Consider the following 20,370-nt stretch of genomic DNA (forward strand, 5'->3'; position numbering starts at 1 on the left):
ACATATTGCATAGCCAACAAACCTCTCTTAGTTGTAAATACCTTTAAATACTTATGAATTCACATAACCTCTGACCTTTGATGGAATGCGCATATCTCGTATATCGAAAAAAAAGCCCTAAGACAACTGCACTACTTGAGGGGAACACTAGTACAATCTACTCAAGAAATAAAGCTTTTAGCCTATAAAACCGGTGTACGACCACTATTAGGATATGCTACGGCAGTACGGGATCCCTGGACCGAAAGTAACAAAGTGAAACTAGAAAATGTCCAACGCAAGGCAGTCAGGTTTATATTTAATTGTTACAGCTGGAATATAAGCTCAACAGCCCTGCTGCACACTGCAGGACTCGAACAGTTGGACATCCGACGTCACTGCAAACGACTAAAATTATTTTACTTATATTATCATAATAAAATAAAGCTAAAGGAAGGCATTTTAGTTGAGCCCCTTACCCACTTCCTTACGCGTTCCTATCATTCTAAAAAAGTCTGCACATTTTTGTGTAAAACAAATGTTTTTAAAAACTCATTTTTTCCCCGCACCATTGTTCAGTGGAATGATCTGCCTGGAAACGTGGTCAGTTCCGAAGCGGTGAACTTGTTTTTACGAGCCCTGAGTGAACAATAGGGCACACATGTAATTTTTTTTAGTCGAGTGTTTTGTTCTTTTATTCTACTGTGTTTTGGACTCTGGTCGAGTCTCATTGTTTGCTTCTTTGTTGTTTGCTGCCTAAGGCTTGTAATACAGGCTGGCAGCATTTGCTAAATAAATAAATAAATAAAATGTGGACGTGCTCGGCAAGGTGCGCTGCAGTGACCATAAGATGGTAAGAACTCGAAATAGCCTAGACTTGAGGAGGGAACAGAAGAAACTGGTACATAAGAAGCCGATCAATGAGTTAGCGGTAAGAGGAAAAATAGAAAAATTCCGGATCAAGCTACAGAACAGGTATTCGGCTTCAACTCAGGAAGAGCACCTTAGTGTTGAACCAATGAACGACAATCTCATGGGCATCATTAAGGAGTGTGCAATAGAAGTCGGTGGCAACTCCGTTAGACAGGATACCAGTAAGCTATCGCAGGAGACGAAACATCTGATCAAAAAACGCCGATGTATGAAAGCCTCTCACCCTACAGCTAGAATAGAACTGGCAGAACTTTCCAAGCTAATCAACAAGTGTAAGACAGCTGACATAAGGAAGTATAATATGGATAGAATTGAACATGCTCTCAGGAACGGAGAAAGCCTAAAAGCCGTGAAGAAGAAACTAATAGGCAAGAATCAGATGTATGAGTTAAGAGACAAAGCCGGCAATATCATTACTAATATGGATAAGAGAGTTCAAGTGGCTGAGAAGTTCTATAGAGATTTATACAGTACCGGTGGCACCCACGACTATAATGGAAGAGAGAATAGTCTAGAGGAATTAGAAATCCCAGAAGTAACGCCGGAAGAAGTAAAGAAAGCCTTGGGAGCTATGCAAAGGGGAAAGGCAGCTGGCAAGGAGCAGGTAACAGCAGATTTGTTGAAGAATGGTAGGCAAATTGTTGTAGAGAAACTGGCCACCCTGTATATGCAACACCTCATGACCTCGAGCGTACAGGAATCTTGGAAGAACGCTAACATTATCTTAATCCATAAGAAAGGGGATGCCAAAGACTTGAAAAATCATAGACCGATCAGCTTACTCTCCATTGCCTACAAAGTATTTACTATGGTAATCGCAAATAGAATCAGGAACATCTTAGACTTCTGTCAACCAAAGGACCGGGCAGGATTCCGTGAAGGCTACTCAACAATAGACCACATTCACACTATCAATCAGGTGATAGAGAAATGTGCGGAATATAACCAACCCTTATACAGTGAAGTCTCACTTGAGTGAACTTCAAGGGACCAAAGAAAAAAGTTCACTTAACTGAAAGTTCGCTAAACTGAATATTCACTAGAATATGGAACACCATAGGTCACAGCAGACATCGAGTCAAAAGTGTGAAATGAAATTTATCTAATTATGTACATCAATATATACGAAGTGCATAACAGTTACGTTGCTGCATATCTCATTTCGAAAAAAGAATCTAATTTTCATTTGCACTGGTGCTCTTACAGCGAAAGAGGTAACAAAACTGTCTGGAGAGGCGATGTATTTGTGCACTTCCTCTGGCACAGTCTGTTGCTGAGACACGAAGTCTCGCAACTTTCCAAGGTAGCCTACAGTCTCGGTTATCACCCGCCGTGGTTGCTCAGTGGCTATGGTGTTGGGCTGCTGAGCACGAGGTCGCGGGATCGAATCCCAGCCATGGCGGCCGCATTTCGATGGGGGCGAAATGCGAAAACACCCGTGTACTTAGATTTAGGTGCACGTTAAAGATCCCCAGGTGGTCGAAATTTCCGGAGTCCTCCACTACGGCGTGCCTCATAATCAGAAAGTGGTTTTGGCACGTAAAACCCCATAATTTAATTTTTCTTTAGTCTCGGCTAGAATTACAGGATTTGAATCTGCCTCTGCCAGTGCATCCTCCTCGTCACACTCTTCTTCCTCGGGACTATAACACTGGAATCAGTTTCCAGATCTGATAGCTCAGCACAGGTAACGTTGCTCTCCCCAAACACAAAAAAGTGAGGAGCTTACCAGTTGTGCAAGACTACGCTGGGAAAATATTTTCTCCCAAGTTACTGGAAGTTTAAGACTTTTTATGTTGCGATTTTTCAGCGCATGTCACTCTGCACCAGCTTACTGTCACTCTGCACGTAGCCGCCGCTGGAGGGGTGATTTGGAGGCGGCGGGCATCGGCTACGCCAGCGCTGCAGAGCGCAAAACTTCGTTGAGCTGATTTCAAAAATGAGCCCGGGTCCGCTGATGAAGTTCGTTCAACTGAAATATTCGCTTTTCAGAAATTTGTCTAACTGAAAAATTTTTGCATTGAATGCATAGGAAAACTGCCGGGGATTTTCTAGAAGTTCGTTATTCTGAAATATTCGTTAAACCGACGTTCGTGCAACTGAGTTTACTGTATATAGCTTTCATTTATTACGAGAAAGCGTTTGATTCAGTCGAAACCTCAGCAGTCATGGAGGCATTATGGAATCAGGGTGTAGACGAGCCGTATGTAAAAATACTGAAAGATATCTTTAGCGGCTCCACAGCCACCATAGTCCTACATAAAGAAAGCAATAAAATCCCAACAAAGAAGGGCGTCAAGCTAGGGAGATACGATCTCTCCAATGCTATTCACAGCGTGTATACAGAAGGTATTCAGAGACCTGGATTGGGAAGCATTGGGGATAAGAGTTAATGGAGAATACCTAAGTAACTTGCGATTCGCTGATGATATTACCTTGCTTAGTAACTCAGGGGACCAATTGCAATGCATGCTCACTGACCTGGACAGGCAAAGCAGAAGGGTGGGTCTAAAGGATAATCTACAGAAAACTAAAGTAATGTTTAACAGTCTTGGAAGAGAACAGCAGTTTACGATAGGTAGCGAGGCACTGGAAGAGGTAAGGGAATACATCTACTCAGGGCAGAGGTAGCGACTGCGGATCCGGATCATGAGACGGAAATAATCAGAAGACTAAGAATGGGCTGGGGTGCGTTTGGCAGGCATTCCCAGATCATGAACAGCAAGTTGCCATTATCCCTCAAGAGGAAAGTGTATAACAGCAGTGTCTTACCAGTGCTCACCTACGGGGCAGAAATGTGGACGCTTACGAAAAGGATTCTACTTAAATTGAGGACGACGCAACGAGCTATGGAAAGAATGATAGGTGTAATGTTAAAGGATAAGAAAAGAGCAGATTGGGTCAGGGAACGAACGCGAGTTAATGACATCTTAGTTGAAATCAAGAAAAAGAAATTGGCAGGACATGTAATGAGGAGGCAAGATAACCGATGATCATTAAGGGTTACGGACTGGATTCCAAGGGAAGGGCAGCGTAGCAGGGGGCGGCAGAAAGTTAAGTGGGTGGATGAGATTAAGAAGTTTGCAGGGACAACATGGCCACAATTTTATCTTGGGCTCCAAAGTTTATGCAGGAAAGCTGCATTCCACACAATGCAGGAGGCCGCATTTATGATTTATGCTGACCCCACTGTCAGCAGCAGTTTTTTAAAGCAAATCTTTTTTTTTTTGCCTTATTATTTCAACTTTCCCACTGGAGGCGGCTGCGGCTGCTGCTGCCGCCGCCGCCGCTGCCGTTGTCTGGAACATCGCGTCAGGGGGTTGTTCAGAGCGTGTATATACATGGAAGGAGCATGGCAGAGAAGAAAAAAGACACATGGAACTCGTTTGGACCACATCGCGTCTAATGTGCACAATGCCCTCTGGAGCTTACCGGTCGTCGCCACATTAGCTTCTTGACAGCTGCAATTATGTGTGACCCCCCCGCAAGCGCTTACCTGTCTACCAACATGCAAGTGCAGAGGGAAGCTCGATAGAAGGAAGAGAGGAGGCAGAGAATGGGTAGAACTGAAGCAGTCGTGAAGCGAGTGAATAACAGATTTGCCACTCTTCGCTCACAGTTTCCATACAAATACAAGGGGGGCATAGGGAAAAGATGGCACGAGAAGGCAAAGAAACGCTAGATAAACTGAAAATCAAGGTACAGTACGGTGCAATTCTGCTATTTCTGAAAAATAACACCTTGCAAATATGTCTAGCGGACAACTTACGCAGGGCGTGCAGAAGCAGAGCCACATTAATTGAAGTGCACCGCAGGGTCTAGGCGACACAATGGAAGCGGTCGCACATGAAGTAAACACTTCTGTGCCCGCCGCGATAGCGTTGTGGCTATGGCATTGCTCAAAGTCGCAGATTGGACCAAGACAGCCACATTTCGAAGGGGGCCAAATAAAAAACGTTCGCACACTTTGATTTTGAGACATGTTGAACACCATGGTGCCAAAATTTATCCTGAGTGTGCCACTACAGCCTGCTTCATAATGAGATTGTGGTTTTGACACACACAGCCCCATAATCCAATTCAAGTTTATTGCTCCTGCCACGATTCAATGTGCCATGTCAGGCAATGATAATGCTCAGCCCTCTCAGAGGTTATGAAATATGGCACACAAAACGCCTCAAGCAAACACCTCTCCCTTTGTGTTTTGTGTGCTACGCAAACAGCAGTGGTGCACGCAAGGTAATGTTTAACATCAACTCACCACTCTTGTGTTGGACAAACGAAGAAATTAAACATTCGCCTTCAACATCACTGCTAATTATCGTCAATCAAAGCAAACAGCACAGGAAGGTTCGCTTACATCGATTCCCACAGTGCGTGGGATCTGCATAATCTTTTTTAATGTCTTTTATTTAGGGTTATCAGGAGCGCTAGTTTTCTCATCTAATGTTTGCGCACATGATATTTAATCTTGCATATAATTATGATTAGTGAAAAAGCAGCATGCAAAGAGCACACATGTTGGCACACTTAATTAGGCATGCATTAGATCTTTGCTTGCGACCATTTGAAGGCACGCATGCCTATACTTCAGAATCGGAAACAATGTGCTGTCACATCAAACTCTCACATCAGTCTTTCAGGCAGTAAAAAAAAAGGGAAATAAATATCTGACATATTCGGTATGACGGCCAAGGCTACCACCGAAGTAGAACAATATCAAAAATTGTTGAGTTCTCCATGAATCGGTATGACGGCCATGGCTACCACCGAAGCCAGAATACCAACAAACTGTTGAGGTCCTTGAAACGGTATGACAGCTGCGGCTACCACTGGAGTAAAAGGAAAACTCACAGTAATCAAATAAATTCCATATCGGTAAGAAGTTGGATACCACAAAAGAAAACAAGAACGCAAATTAATATCTGACATATTCGGTATGACGGCCAAGGCTACCACCGAAGTAGAACAATATCAACAACTGTTGAGCTCTTCATGAATCGGTATGATGGTCATGGCTACAACCGAAGTCAGAATACCAACAAACTGTTGAGTTCCTTGAATGAAACGGTATGACGGCTGCGGCTACCACTGGTGTAAAAGGAAAACTCACAGTAATTAAATAAATTCCACATAAGTAAGAGTTGGATACCACGATAGAAAATAAGAATGCAAATTATGTTAAAACTGCCCGTTTCACGTAATCAATGAAATTGGAATTGAAAGAAATGTGACCTAACAAGGTCAAAATGCAGACGCCCTCGAACTGGAATTGACATACTGCAGCACGAGATATAAAAAAACCACATCAATCACTCCTCCAGACTCTTTGCTTCCTAAAGTCCTATTAGCAACATGGTATCTGTCATTGAGATTTTATATTTGCATATGTCATTGACCATCAACTCCAGAAAAGAAATACAGTATGTAAAAGAAAAGATGAATGACACACAAAAAACAAAAGGGAAAAAAATATATATCAATTAAATAAACTAAAAAAGAATACAAAAAAAGAAGGAAGAAATGAAATCAAATTTAAGAAGAAAAGAGAAAAATAAAAACAAAAATGCATATATCCACAGACTGGAATGAACGGGAAAAATAAGAGGCAAAGAAAAAGTATGTTTTCGATCATTATTCTATTCAATTTTTGCTCAAATATCTGAAGGTAAGATATATTATTGTAAGGGCTTCTGCAGGCTGTGGAAACTGGTAGAGGGGGAAAAAATTGTGCATGTTCCTTGAAGAAGACGTCATGAAGCACAAAAGAAGACATCAACAGAAGACATCAAAATCAATGACTGTAAGTCAAGGAAATCTCAAGAAAGAAGATTAGATATTGTATAAGTCTGCATGCAAAAAAAAGAACTTTGTAAGTCAAGACATTATCACTTATTATGTATTATTGTAATTTATGCATCATTTTTCAATAAATCCTGCAACTATCCGTTCCCTTGGCTGTGGTTTCCCTGGTGGTAGACTGCCCCTTTTTTTTACAACACAAAATTATTTGACTACAGTCCTTTTCATTTATCTTTCTAATTTGGCAGCCTGCAATACTTAGGTGCAGCAGGCAGGGCTTAGTTTTTATTTTAATTATTTTTATTTTTCATTAATTTTTATTGCCCAACACAATCTTTATGTCACATCCAACGCTCCTGTTTACTGCTTCAGTTTGAAAACTCAACTTGATCCAAATGAATGTAGCAAGGACAAATATGTACTGCTTTGCACCAATGTGTCAAACTATCAATTTCATAAGGTTTCTGTATGTCCTTAGTAAGCAACGTCACAGCTACAATTTTCCTACATTACAAGTATCCCCATTAAAAAGATAAACACAGACTTAACTGCATGTTTTATGAATTCACGGCATGAAAAAGTTCTCACGGGCACACTGAATTGCACAACTTCTCCAGTGACGAACTTATATTGAAGGACAGAAACAACACCTTTATTGTAGTCATTGCAGCCGGCAGCACATGGAAAATTTCCCACTTGGCAACGTGTATAATGATTTACTACTTTCACTATAGTTACGACAGCTAAGCAGCTGCCAGAGCTGTCAGTACATTCCTACGACAGCAATTTCACAACTTAAGCTATGCCTACTAGAAAAGTTTCAGACACGCAATTTCGGAAGTGTTCTGGTGCTGACATAATGCCAGACAGCAGCCTTGTGAAGTGAAAAATCAATCAGCGTAATGAATGCCGTCAGCTCTTGGCATGCCAGTGAGAGAGGAACTTGACGAGAGCCTAAGTTAGCATCAAGTTTAGAAAACACTGGTTTCACATCGGAGCGAGTGCTTGTGCCACTGATGGTAGAGGAAACTGTTCCCAGAGCTGTAATGCAGTGATTTGGGCTTGTTGGTATGACATTGTGAGGTGTATAGCACGTGAAAGGGCAAGGACGAAAGGAAGACGTAACACACAAGCACTGTGTGACACACACATAGCGTCTGTGTCATGTCTTCCTTTCATCCTTGCCTATTCACATGCATAAGCCTCACGTTCCCAGAGGGCTGATGAATTCAGGTGAGCGATATCTATGCATATTCAGACTCCTTCTGATGGCTCCACCATAGAAACAACCCCAGCACATAGATCCGTAGGGCCTTCAATGCAACATAAGAGACCTTGCTCCAACATTTTGCTGATCTCTTGTGTCATTAATTTTTGTAGTGGTAAGGGAATCTATCTAGTCATGGTTGCTGAATAAAGCATAGCTATGGGGTCCAAACGAATTCTACACCTTGCCCGGCAACAGACCCAGTCTACTGGGAGCTTCTGCATAGCGTTCCTCAATGTGTCCTATAGTGCAGAGAAACTTCACAATGTCAGGCCTTCCTATAGCAAGAAATCCAAGGCGAGGGTACTAGAGATGTTTCACAATATAAGTGGCTTGCTCAGAGTTTTTTTTACTTCTGACAAAGCTACATGAAGTTTTCCAACCACCTGGAGTGCTGTATCTATTAGTTATGTTAGCATTTCACCTGTTAAAGGTCCTCTGAAACCCTGGTAGAAGTGACAGGGATCTCAATAACACAGGTGTCAGTATCCACAGCTTGCCATTGACGATGACTTCCACATGCCTGATACAGAGTAGAGCCTGAGCTCGATGCTGGGACAGTGTGAAGAAAGAGCACTTGAAGTTTACTGCTGGAGCATTGAGATATCCTTCGATGGAAAGTTTCCACATATGTAAGCATAAACCACAGACGCGGGTCCTTGTGTTGCACTTTTCGCATTTCATGGCTACTGATGGACAGTAAGGCGAGTGGATGAGGCACTCCGCTGCAGTAGCCATACCTGTGGCCATAGTTGTTGCAGGATGACGGCTTTGAAGCATTAATTTCAGTCCTTTGCCTGGCTTTGCCTAGCTTCAACAAAGCTTTATCAGCATCCAGCAGGAAACTCTCCAGCTTACTCACCGAAATGCTAGCTGCACTAGACATCGCGTGGACTGCAATACTAGCAGTTATAGTATGCACATTCTTCTAAAAATTTTCAGGCTCAGTCTCTTTTGAAGACTGGTGAGCCTCTTCCTATACACAGTACGAGTCCCCCCTACCGAGTGCTAAGAAGCTTTTCTCTGCTGAATGCCATTTCGAGTGGTACATTTGTCCAGCCGAGATGAATGCGCGACAGGCAGTGAATTCCTCACCCCGTGCAATACACACGATGGGACAAGTAGTGGACCTTCAGCCTCCCCATCTTCTCCAACCAGTATCAGCATGTTTGCCATTTGGTGAAAGTGGCTCGAGAAAAGCAAGCAAATCGCCATTTTGTGTGGCTGCGCAGACGACATTCAGGTTGGTTGCATGTGGGTTCACCACATTAGCAGCAGCTCTCGTAGAGCTAGCGAGAATCTTGCAAACCATGTTTACAGTTCTGCTAGCACGGCAGACTTGGCCAGGGACGAGTCTTTCACACCTCAGTCGCCTATGTCTGCTAGGCACATGAGGTCCCAGAAATTATACCCAGGGCTTGCCATCATGTTTGTTGGAAGCTAGTAATGTGCAAGCGAGATATTGTTGCAGCTCCAAAATTCTCACCATACCAGAAGACCCACGTTGGGCAGAAGTGTAAGTGGGTTCCACCCAGGTCTAACTTCTTAGGTGCTATGGACTGCCTAGCGTCCAAGCACACATGCACGCCTAAGCCTTACTGACCTCCGAGACATTCCAGTGCAAATGCACTCCCACGCACATTGATAACAAAAACAGACCAAATGCTTTGAGGCATCCCAACAAGAAACGCTGGCTTCCAGGATGCTTGATGCACAGGCCGATTAGCAAGAAGTGGAGGTATCCACTTGTGCTTAGTGCTGCGACCTTTGGTGCCCATCTTCACTTGGTGTTCTCGTCCGTGATTCTTGGAAGACACCAATTCCAGCTGCTTCTATGCTTGTTGGTCCCCTGCTGTGTCTCCTGGCTTCTCCTTTGAGGAATGAGTGGTTGCATTTGGAACATCCCCTCCCCAAGAACTCACAAGGGTATAGAGGGAGTCGGGTGAGGGTATATCAGCACACCTGGCGGTGGGAGATGCAACGGATTTCCACCATCTCCAACAACCTCCAAGTCTTGCCTGTTCAGTATGTTCAGTATTCCTGTTTAGTATGTTCAGTATGTTCCGTGTTCAATTGTGCACTGGAACGATGTTTCGTAATGCTAATCACAACCAACTAGCCCAGCTGTCCATCCTTAGGGACATACTTTCTAGTACATCTGATCAAGAAACGCCAATGTATGAAAGCCTCTAACCCTACAGCTGGAATAGAACTGGCAGAACTTTCGAAGTTAATCAACAAGCGTAAGACAGCTGACATAAGGAACTATAATATGGATAGAACTGAACATGCCCTCAGGAACGAAGGAAGCCTAAAAGCAGCTTTATGAGCATTCATTTGATAGCTCCCCGCAATACTCTCTCTGAAATCAATCCATACCAGTTCCTTTTTCCCGTACAAGCTACGGAGAATGTCTTCTTTAATACCAGATACCAGCAATACTGAACAAATTATTAACTTGTACCAAATTCGAACAACCAGAATATAAATTCAAGAACCGTGCGAAATATGCTTTTAAACATGTAAGAACCACTCGAACAACATCTTTCTTTTGCTATCTTGATATATATTTCATTTGGATGTATAAAATTATTTTTTGCCTCTGCACAAGTGTTTACAAAGATTTTGTGACATCTGTATTATATGCAGTTATGTTGTGCACTAAAAGTGTTGCGTTGCGTTAATTATATTTCATGCCTACAGCATTTCAGATTATTATTTTTGCAATCTGCCTGCTGCTATTTAATGGGTCCTTGGGCACTCTCAAGATATCTGCGACATCTTTTCACCCAAGAACCTCCGACTCGGTGTTGGAAATAAACTTCACTTGACACTTGACTTTACTCTGCTGTGGGAGGGAACTGAAGAACTGGAGCTCCACGATGGAAAGTTCGTAGTCCCGGAAAGAATGGCACCTCGAATCTTGGAACTGTATCGCGACTCCCCAGACTCCGGCGGACACGACGGGTTCTGGCGAAGTAATTGCAAGATTCTTCAGCATTTCCGGTGGAAACACATGAAAGACGACGTCCAGCGGTACGTCCAGTTTTGCATCAATGTCAAGTCCATAAAGTAAAGTAACTTCAGAGAGCAGACGAGATGGTGCTACCTCGACATTCTGACATACCATTTGAAGTCATCCAGGTGGATTTTGCAGAGTTTAAGGAAAAGGCTACAGGAGTAAGAAAAACAGTCTTTCCTAGTGGCAATAGACCAGTGCACTAGAATAGTGGCCGTATGACCGGGCAGGGAAAACGCAAATAGTGCGATTGCCCTATTGCCCTAATATTTCGAAGCTGGCACATGGGCATGCAACCGAGCCCGATGACAGTATTCGACACCTACGGGTCGGTGAAGCAAAGCGGCAGGTTCACAAGAAAGAGGCAGAGAGCTTGAGTCATAAATAATGAGGTTCGCTCCACCGTTTTGTCTTTCATGATGGCTAATCCACATGCTAGCACGCACAGCGCGCGTGCACAGCTCTGTATGTCCAATTGAAGTGCCTGTAGGATTTTGAAAACGGCTGGACTGCACCCCTATCATCTGCAGTTGCATCAATGCCTGGAGTCAAAGGATCTACAAAAGAGAGTCGACCTTGCGAATTTGATTTTGATTCAGGAGGAGCAGGATTCTGACTTTCTCACCAAGGTACTCTGGACCGACGAGGTGAACTTTTCCCGAAATTGCAAAGTAAATATTCACAACGCACACTATTGGAGTGATCAAAATCCCCACTGGCTAGGAAGATCCCGCCACCAATACCAGTGGTCTTTTAACGTTCGGTGCGGAATATATGACAGCACAGTCATTGGCCCGGCGTTTTTTAACAATACTGACCGGCAAGAGGTATGTAGGCGAGTTCCTCAGAAGGCCGGTGGAAGACTTATGCTGCAACATGCCATTAGCCCGGCTTGACGCAATGTGGTATCAACACAATGGGGCCCCAGCCCACAGCTGCAGTCAAGTACGAGCATGGCTTCATGTTACCTTCCCAGGGCAATGTGTAGGGAGAAACGGGCCTGTCCTGTGGCTGGCAAGGTCACCCGACCTCAACCCTCATGACTTTTTCTTGTGGGGCTATATTAAGGATCATGTATACATGTTGGAAACGACAACTCCAGAAGCCTTACAGGAGAAGATAACTGATGCCACAGCATTTCACTGACGGTGCTCAAAATAGTGACAGCAGGCCTTTCAGAAGATCCCAGTGTTGCATCACTGCAGAAGGTGACTTCTTCAAGCACTTGCTGTGAAAGTGCATGAAAAATAAACGTAAACTCAGTGAAAGACTGCATCTGGCCATTTAGGATACTCTTATTCTACCATTTTCAGCCTTCTGAAAACTAACTTTTTTTTATTTAGGGATGTTCCATTTGCTTACAGCTATCACGAAATGACGGACCTGTTGCTCCGGCAGCACAAGCGATAACCACTGCGTCTCCTTATCGCTATAATGAACTTTCGCAAGTGGAGCACATCGCTGGCGTAAATGGCACAGCCAACGCCTACATCGCTGCCCCATCACTTTTTAAGCGGCAGCGCGTCTATGGCTGTTTGTGTGCGGAAAGTTTCGGAGCAGGGCAATCACGACGCGCAAGCGGGCATGTCACGTGGTGTTTTGTATTTCGCGGGCATCATAAGTAAGGTGAAATACACTAATACTTAATAAACAGAAAGACAGAAACTGTTTATTCGGACATTTTGCAAATCACTCTGCAACCTTCTCATTTGACTTTTTTCCCCAGCTTTGTTACTTCTGAAGTTGCTTAATTAACCTTGACTAAATATCTAATTGGGCAAAATACAAATAGCATGACACACTACATACAAAAGTGAGCAACCTGCATTTGGTCGCGTCGTCTTAGAGTGCATTGGCATATTTTCAAACTCTGGCTAAAGTTAGCTGAAACACCCTGTATACAGTTACTTTTGCTTAAATACGTAGATTTATTGGAGACTTATACGCATATTCAAATATCTTGTTGCGAGGTTTTGTGGATGCATGCAGTGAACTTTGTTTTCAGTAACACTTTTTTGCTCTTTATCAAGCTTTATCTTCGCATTTGCATATTCCATTGTACCTTCGCATTTCTAATGTATATTTGCAGAACTCCTGCTTTTTATATGTAATCTCTGTTGCGACATAATTTCAGTGCAATTACAATACATAACCAGTGAAAGCTGCTCCTGCGCAATACATTGGAACGAAGGACAGCGTCATTGAGATTTTTTCCCTGGTCGTTGCATATGTACAAAAATGTAAACAAGGTTCTTGAATGAAGAAGTTTCATTAAAATATTTGTCCTCAACTTGCTCATTTCATGGCCTTTACATTTCTCATATCAGCGGCATGCATTGCTTTGCTAGTTTCGAACTAAGGTTTGCATGGTTTTTCTTTGCTTATTAAATAGGCAAAAAAAAACATGGAAGCATGGATATCAGTTATTCCTGGCAGAAATTTTAGGACATACAAATATATTCTTTTATAAAAAAATACATATTTTACTTGTCTTGACAGTGCGCAGCATCCAAGAATTGGTTTGCAGCATCTTTGGCAATGACAATGCAGTTATTCATGTATTTGATCCCTCGACAAATACTCTAAGGAGGAAGCCGAGCTCAAACGTCTTGGCAGACTTGGCACAAGCTAGACTTGCACAAGCTAGACTTGGCACACGACATATTGCTGCGGCAAGTTCAGGGTGCGATCATTACATGGGAAAGAAAAAAAATCAAATTTTGACGACCAAATTCAGGGGTGCGATCATTACGAGAGTGCGATCATTATGCAAGTAAATACGGTATGTCTCTTTTTTTCCATGTGAGGCAAGTTCGAGAGTATGCTGCGTAGTGTCCACCACCATAGTTGGGACAGGGGAGCATGCCACTACAGTTGTCGGATGCATGTTCATGTTCACCACAATTTCCACACGGCAGTCAGCCTCGGCATATCTCTGACACCTCCAAACACCTTCGGGGATTTGGAATGCAAAATCTGACTTGAATTTTGGTGCATCCTGTTTCTAGGGCTTCCGGTAGCATTGCCGACGCAAAGGCGAGGATCAGATGCTTTGATGGAATATCTTGGTTGTCCCACCTGGTCTGTATCCTTTGTAGTTGAATCACATGGTGTTCTTTCGAGCCCTCCAGGAGCTCTTCCTTGCTCAGGCTCAAGAGATCGACATCGGAGATTACTCCTTTACTTGTGTTGAGTGATCAATGTGGGGTCATAGTTATTGGCACATTACCAAATGCTACAAGCTTCAATAGTTTACTGTGTTGTTCAGTATCGCGCACCTTAAGGAGGAGGTCGCCGCTGCTCATTTTCGACACTTCGTAGCCAGTACCTAGTGTTTCAGTTAGACCTTAGCCATAGTGAAACGTGAAGTAGTTCTGACAGTCTTTTCAGGATCTTTACTTTGTATAACACGGAAGCGTGGGAACATTCCTTTGCGCTGGCTTACCAGTTGGAAGGCTGCTTCAGTGCTTTCTCTTTTGGAAAGAGGACAATCAGGAATTGGGGGGAATGACGTTTCAGCCATAGAGAATTTATTTGATTTCGACAGCTATGCCCATCACGAAGCCCAACAAGGGGACACTACGAAATCCAAAGGAAATGCTGACGCCAGCTGTACGTAGCTACTATAATCCAATATAAAATACCCAAGGTTCAACGCATTACACCAGGTTAACCCTCACTGCCTAGAAAACCAGAAGTAAAAGGAAGAGAGGAGAATACATGAAAGATTGGAAGTGAGAGGAAGATGACGTAATAGTTTTGCGGAAACCCGCAAGGTCTGGAGAGAAGTAATGAATAAAGGGAAAATCAGACATCCACCTGTTTGTAGCGAGTGCTACGAAGGAAACCCTGGCTTTCCTTTGTAGCAATTGCTACGAACAGGTGGATGTCTGATTTTCCCTTTATTAATCATGAAGATAAGATCAGAAAGGATAGGAAAAGACAACTAATGTTTAGGCTCTACTGCTACATCTAAAAGGCAACTATCAATTTCTCCCGGATGGGTTAGCCCGGGGGTGCCATCTATGTGAAGACGAGGACAAAGGGGTGTGTTGCCTCCACCGAGGGGTCATAAAGACCCAAGCACTCAGCATTGCCTCAACCCCCCTGGATTCCCTTTTCACCAGATATGGCTAAGCCGCACACGGCTACATGTGATGTGGGAGGGTCCAACCCTCATGGGCTCAGCTCTGTGGAGTCAAAACACACCAAACACCTGCCGATGCAGACACCCCTGCGGGGGAAGTACCAGTTGATGCTGCCTGTGGTTGTTCAAGGCCGCTGAGGATAAGATGAAGCTTTACAAACAGAACATGCAAGACTATAGAAAAGACAGTGACCCAGCAATACTACTGTCTTCTTGCATGTTCTAGATGTGCAATAACGTACAAAATTTATACCAACTAGCTCATCAGTCCATCCCATTAGACAAAATGTGCCCTACTATACTTGCAGCCAAACTGCATTGATGAAAATCTTGACACTTCCTGTGTTTGTGTTTACCGTTCGAATTATTTAAACATTACAGGGCGCAGTTGTACTGCTTCTACAATGCCTGCTTCAGTTTCCTATTGGGGTAGCAGACATGCTTATTAATGTAGGTACACGTGGCTATTCCTTCGTTACATCTGCATTAAACACCACATTATGTTGAACTCAGTTGAGTTCCGATATGATTATCACGCAACTGCCTGGGGACAAACGGCAACCTCTAAGGTTGCAGCCAGAACCAGTTTTGCTCACAGCTAAATGAAAAAAAGGTTGTCTTCAAATTTATTTCACTGGCAGCGGCTCCCCGACATTAAGCATGACGGGAAATGAATGAGTAAGAAAAGAACGGATTCCCGCCGACAGTTTGTCACGTGCTCTCAAGCAGCCTATGAAAAGAGCGCGCCGGGAGAAATTCTGAAAAACTCTCACGGCACATTTTGTATTCCACATTCACCAAGTTTAGTCGGCGAGGCGCTCTGTGGTCGCGGTGGCTTTACGTGTGCGACTGGGCCGTGTCATCTAGAATGATGCCCTCCGCCCCTTTACGCCTGGCGGACTGCGCGCTCCCCGCTTGAGCACGCGCGCACTACGACCGGGAGGCAACGTTCGCACGCTTTCGGCTTGTTGAGCACGCACCCGCCGTCACTCGGGCAATATTTGGCGTATTTTGAAAAATGTACCTATGAGGGAGAACGGGTTCATCGCCGGCGAGCGGTTTCGTTTTCCACCCACAACGTTGCAATGAGATCTGAACTCACCGTGAACCCATCGCCTTGTTCGGTGCCAATGATTTTGACAGCTTCAGATGCCTTCATCCAGGACTGGACAGGTTGGTACAGTGCCATGCTTTGCACACAGACGTCTGCTGACGCGCCGGCGTGCGGATTGTTTGCGCCCGGTGGGCAGCGGATCGGTGGGCAGCGGATGACAATCGGCAGACAGCGCTGCACAAGGCTTTAGACGAAAACAGTAGCACGTGAGCACAACCACCAATGGTACGCCATCTAAACCATGCAAATGTTTGGTCCTCCAATGCTGTTCATGGCTCTGACCGGCCCTGACAAGCTGTTGTGCTGGCGCCGTGCTGAATGCCAGGCTGGGACCTGTGAAAACAGCGGTTTTGGATTGCTCCAAGCTCCTGCGCATGCGTGAACAAGAAAAAATAAGCGTGCGTTTAAATGTCGAACAAAAATCCCTCACGTGACCTGATCCTAGGTGCCTAGGGACAGCATCGTTTAGGGATTTTTGAGAAGGCGCGATGCTGGCGCCGAGCGACGCCGTGGCGTGTTCGTCCTCTGCGTGATCGTTCTCTGGACCGCGCGTTCAGGCGCGTTGTTCAACATTGCTCATGTAATCGTGCGTGCGTTGCTGGTGTGTTGGTTGTAGGTTCTGCGTTACTTGGCGGAAAGCCGTGAGTAGTGCCGGTGCGGCAATGCGGCTTTGGCCTCGATGAGCTCTGGCACTACAGAATCTGCGTTGTGTGATCCGTGCTTTCTTGAGAACCCGGCGGTGGTGACAATTGAAATGTCGAAGTGGCCTAGCGCCTCGGCAGCGAAGTTCTGCGAACCGCGATGTGGCGTCGCCGTGTCCGACTTTGCTTAACGGACATCGAGGGATGTGCTGCTCGCTGCAAGTCATGTAAATGCAACTGCGTCGACCGCCCACTGTTCAGCGCTGAATGTGTGTTTGGTGTGCTGTGCTTGAAACGAGTGGTGCAGCCGTGCAGCGGGGGTGACGGAGGAGCTGAGTGGCTTAGGGGCTCCGTTTGCGCGTTCACAGACATGTCCCGTCTTGGTCTCATTAGCGCCTGTCGCGGGACTGTCGTGTGCTAGCTCCTTGCCTAGTATGAAGTTTACGACGCTAACACACAGCATGTTCACGTTTTTCCGCGCTATATGTCATTTGCATGACGGCCGAGTTGAAAACGGGACATATAGTGTTCTTTGCGCTTGTGTGTTGTAAATTACTTTCTGTTGTGGAAGTTCTGGGAGTCTTATTACGCAAGAAGTGCGAACGTAAACATAAACACATATGTGTGTCTGAAATTTTGAATTACCCATAATAGCCTTTACGACTGATAAGTGAGCTACACGGCCTGTGTGAATCAGCTACCGTATGTTGCGACGCTCAACCGTGTGGTAGAATGATATGCATGGTGCGCGTTTATTTATGTACTGTTGTAAAAACCATTTGTTTATTCACTCAATACAAATGTACAGCTTCTTCGCCGCAGTACATTTTAGTTACGCGGTGAAGCATACTAAAAGTGGGAGGGGGCCACTATTGTCAGACACGCATCGTAGGGCGGTGATAAAGGGAATACCCCGTTTATTCCGATGATGTGCAATATATACAGAAGCACTAGTCACATGACTTTTGTTATAAGTGCGGGATGACAGCCAAAGAAGTGTGCTCGTGTTTTATCTGCAGGCTGACGTCACAACTATCAGCCAGCATAGTATGTCCGCTTAGGCGACCTGAGAGGCGGCGGGTGCGCGAGTGTATAATTTAAGAACTCTTATTATGTCCAGTGACAGTGGAGATCATTAACTGTAGCACCAAAGTAGTGGACCACTACCAGAACAAAGGCAAGTAGTATGCCCATCTCAATTCTTGTGCTTATGCCAGTCTTATTTTTTACAGGAATAGCTGCTATGGGCTAACTCCCCTGGTTGTTCTGATGTCTACTGGTGTTGTCACTGGAATTCCCGAATTTCTTGCTAGAATATTGCAAATAAAGTTCTCATTGTGCTGCGAGGATTCAAACATACGATCTCCCTACTCTGCACCGCTTCTAAGGTTATGGAACACTTTATTTCTAAGCATTTAAGTTCGTTTTTAGAAAATAATGTCTTCTTTAGCGAGAGTCAGCACGGATTCAGGCGTGGCTTTTCAACCACTATGCAGTTACTTCATATGACCAACGAAATACTGGCAATCTTGGATCAAGGTGGGCAAGTAGACATTCTTTTTTTAGATTTCGAGAAAGCCTTCGATCGGGTTTCACACAAGAAAATGATGATACAGCTAAACAGCATCATACGCAGCGAACAAATTTTGCGTTGGCTTGATTCGTACTTGACGCATCGAAAACAATTTGTCAGCATAGGTGCTTCGAATTCGTCGCTCGCCTCTGTACTTTCGGGCATTCCACAGGGCTCGGTTTTAGGGCGACTTCTTTTTCTTATCTACCTAAATGACCTGGCTTGCAAATTTTCCGTGCGGTGCCGCTTTTTTGCGGACGATTGTATTGTTTATTCGAGCATTCAATCTGTGGATGACCAATCTAGCTTAATGTATTAAACAGTTGCAAGCATGATAATTCACCCATATTTCGTACTTGTTGGTTCCAAATGTTCTTGCTGTTCAGTTTGGTTTACCGCAGGGCATTTATTTTCGCAGTAGTGAAGCGGTGCATCACGTTCGTGCAGAAAAATAATGCATCAGTTCTAATAGCTTCATGACTTTCATGCATTTGCTTGTGGAACCAGCAGTGTGATCTCTTATAGTGTATAAATGAACACACAAATGTTCTCATTTGTGATCTTAATAATAATTGAGCTGTTGACATGCATTGTAGTTAGGCAGACATCAATCTTATGGACAATAGTAATATTTATTTAACATGCTGCTTAAGCACCCTAGAACAGACAGTGTACATTTGCATGTGTTCTGTGGTCGCAAACCATTACAATATATATGTCACACCTTTTTGCATTTCATATTGCAAAATTTTGCTTTTTTCAATTTCTGATTCAGTCAAAATTTCTGTTTCAGACATGCAGTAATGAGGACGGCACCAGTATAAAGCAACACACTCCATGCACTAAACAGAAGCTGCTGCCTGCTACAACAAGGTCGTTGTGTGGACGTTGGCTACTACTACAAGGTAAACAACACGTGGTTCAGAAATAAATATGTTTGATATATGCTATATTGGCTTGCTGTTTGCAGCAGGTATGAATGTGTGTTCATATTTATGGTTCAGTATAATTGGTTTGAACATAAAAGAAAACACACATGAGTTTGGCTAATCAATGCTGTATCTCATGTGTCACCGTTCTGCCCTAACAGAGTCTATGCCAAGCACCTCTTGGTCATCGCAGGAGCTCCTATCTGCACCAACAGGAAGGGGCTGGAGCCGAATTTGCAAGGCTTTTACACCACGAACAAAGAAGCGCATGCAGAAGAATATGGATGAGATATCAAGTCTGCAGAGGACTGTGTTAAGACTGAAAAGAGCTTCAGCCACCATGACACCAGCACGGACATTTGGCTGAGTCATCCAGGTAACTCAAAAAGGACTTTCTAGAATGTCTTCGTCTTCAGATACACCTGCAGCATCCTCCGACCAAGCACGGACGACGCTGGCCAAAAGATCGAATTCCGTCAGTTTGCCCTTAATCAGCTTCCTAGCCATGTCAATTCCATTTGTGCCAAGTGTATTTTTTCTTCTATAAATGCAAGCTTTTTCATTGCCCATTTTTGTTAGAGATCATTCATCCTCATCCAAACATAAAGGTCAACCGATTCTTCGCTGATACTTAATACCAGTCACTCTCTAGTAGCCTAACATATCTGTAGCAGTGTTTTCTAGTGTATGTTGTCATGCACAATTCCTCTCCTGAAATAGCTGATGCAGCATCGGCATGTGTCTTGCATTAACCTATGCACCATGTGCTATGCACCATTTTACTTTTCTTGATGTTTTTAGCCTTCAATGCCTGCATAGCAGAGTGGCTTCTCTCTTGAATGCAAGCTTTCTCATTTTCCATATTCCTAGTCTCGTTGATGATTGCTCTTCTTCCTCGATAGCCTGGGTCTTTGCGCAAGCTACACTGAAGTGATTCATTGCAGAATCTGGTTTTGCTGCCCCACT

General features: G+C 44.1%; 1 protein-coding gene across 2 annotated transcripts in view; it reads right to left on the reverse strand.

The window, feature by feature from the left end:
* Window positions 1–16,616, reverse strand: part of LOC126519716 (nischarin-like) — a 187,035-nt gene extending 170,419 nt beyond the window's left edge. For both annotated transcript variants that reach the window (XM_055065375.2, XM_055065374.2), the window contains exon 1: window positions 16,250–16,616. In XM_055065375.2, the coding sequence (XP_054921350.1) occupies window positions 16,250–16,336 (87 nt within the window). In that variant the 5' untranslated portion in view covers window positions 16,337–16,616. The remainder of the gene's footprint in view (window positions 1–16,249) is intronic.
* Window positions 16,617–20,370: the final 3,754 nt, after the last annotated feature.

Source organism: Dermacentor andersoni, chromosome 10, assembly GCF_023375885.2.
Source record: "Dermacentor andersoni chromosome 10, qqDerAnde1_hic_scaffold, whole genome shotgun sequence".
Classification (NCBI taxonomy): Eukaryota; Metazoa; Arthropoda; class Arachnida; order Ixodida; family Ixodidae; genus Dermacentor; species Dermacentor andersoni.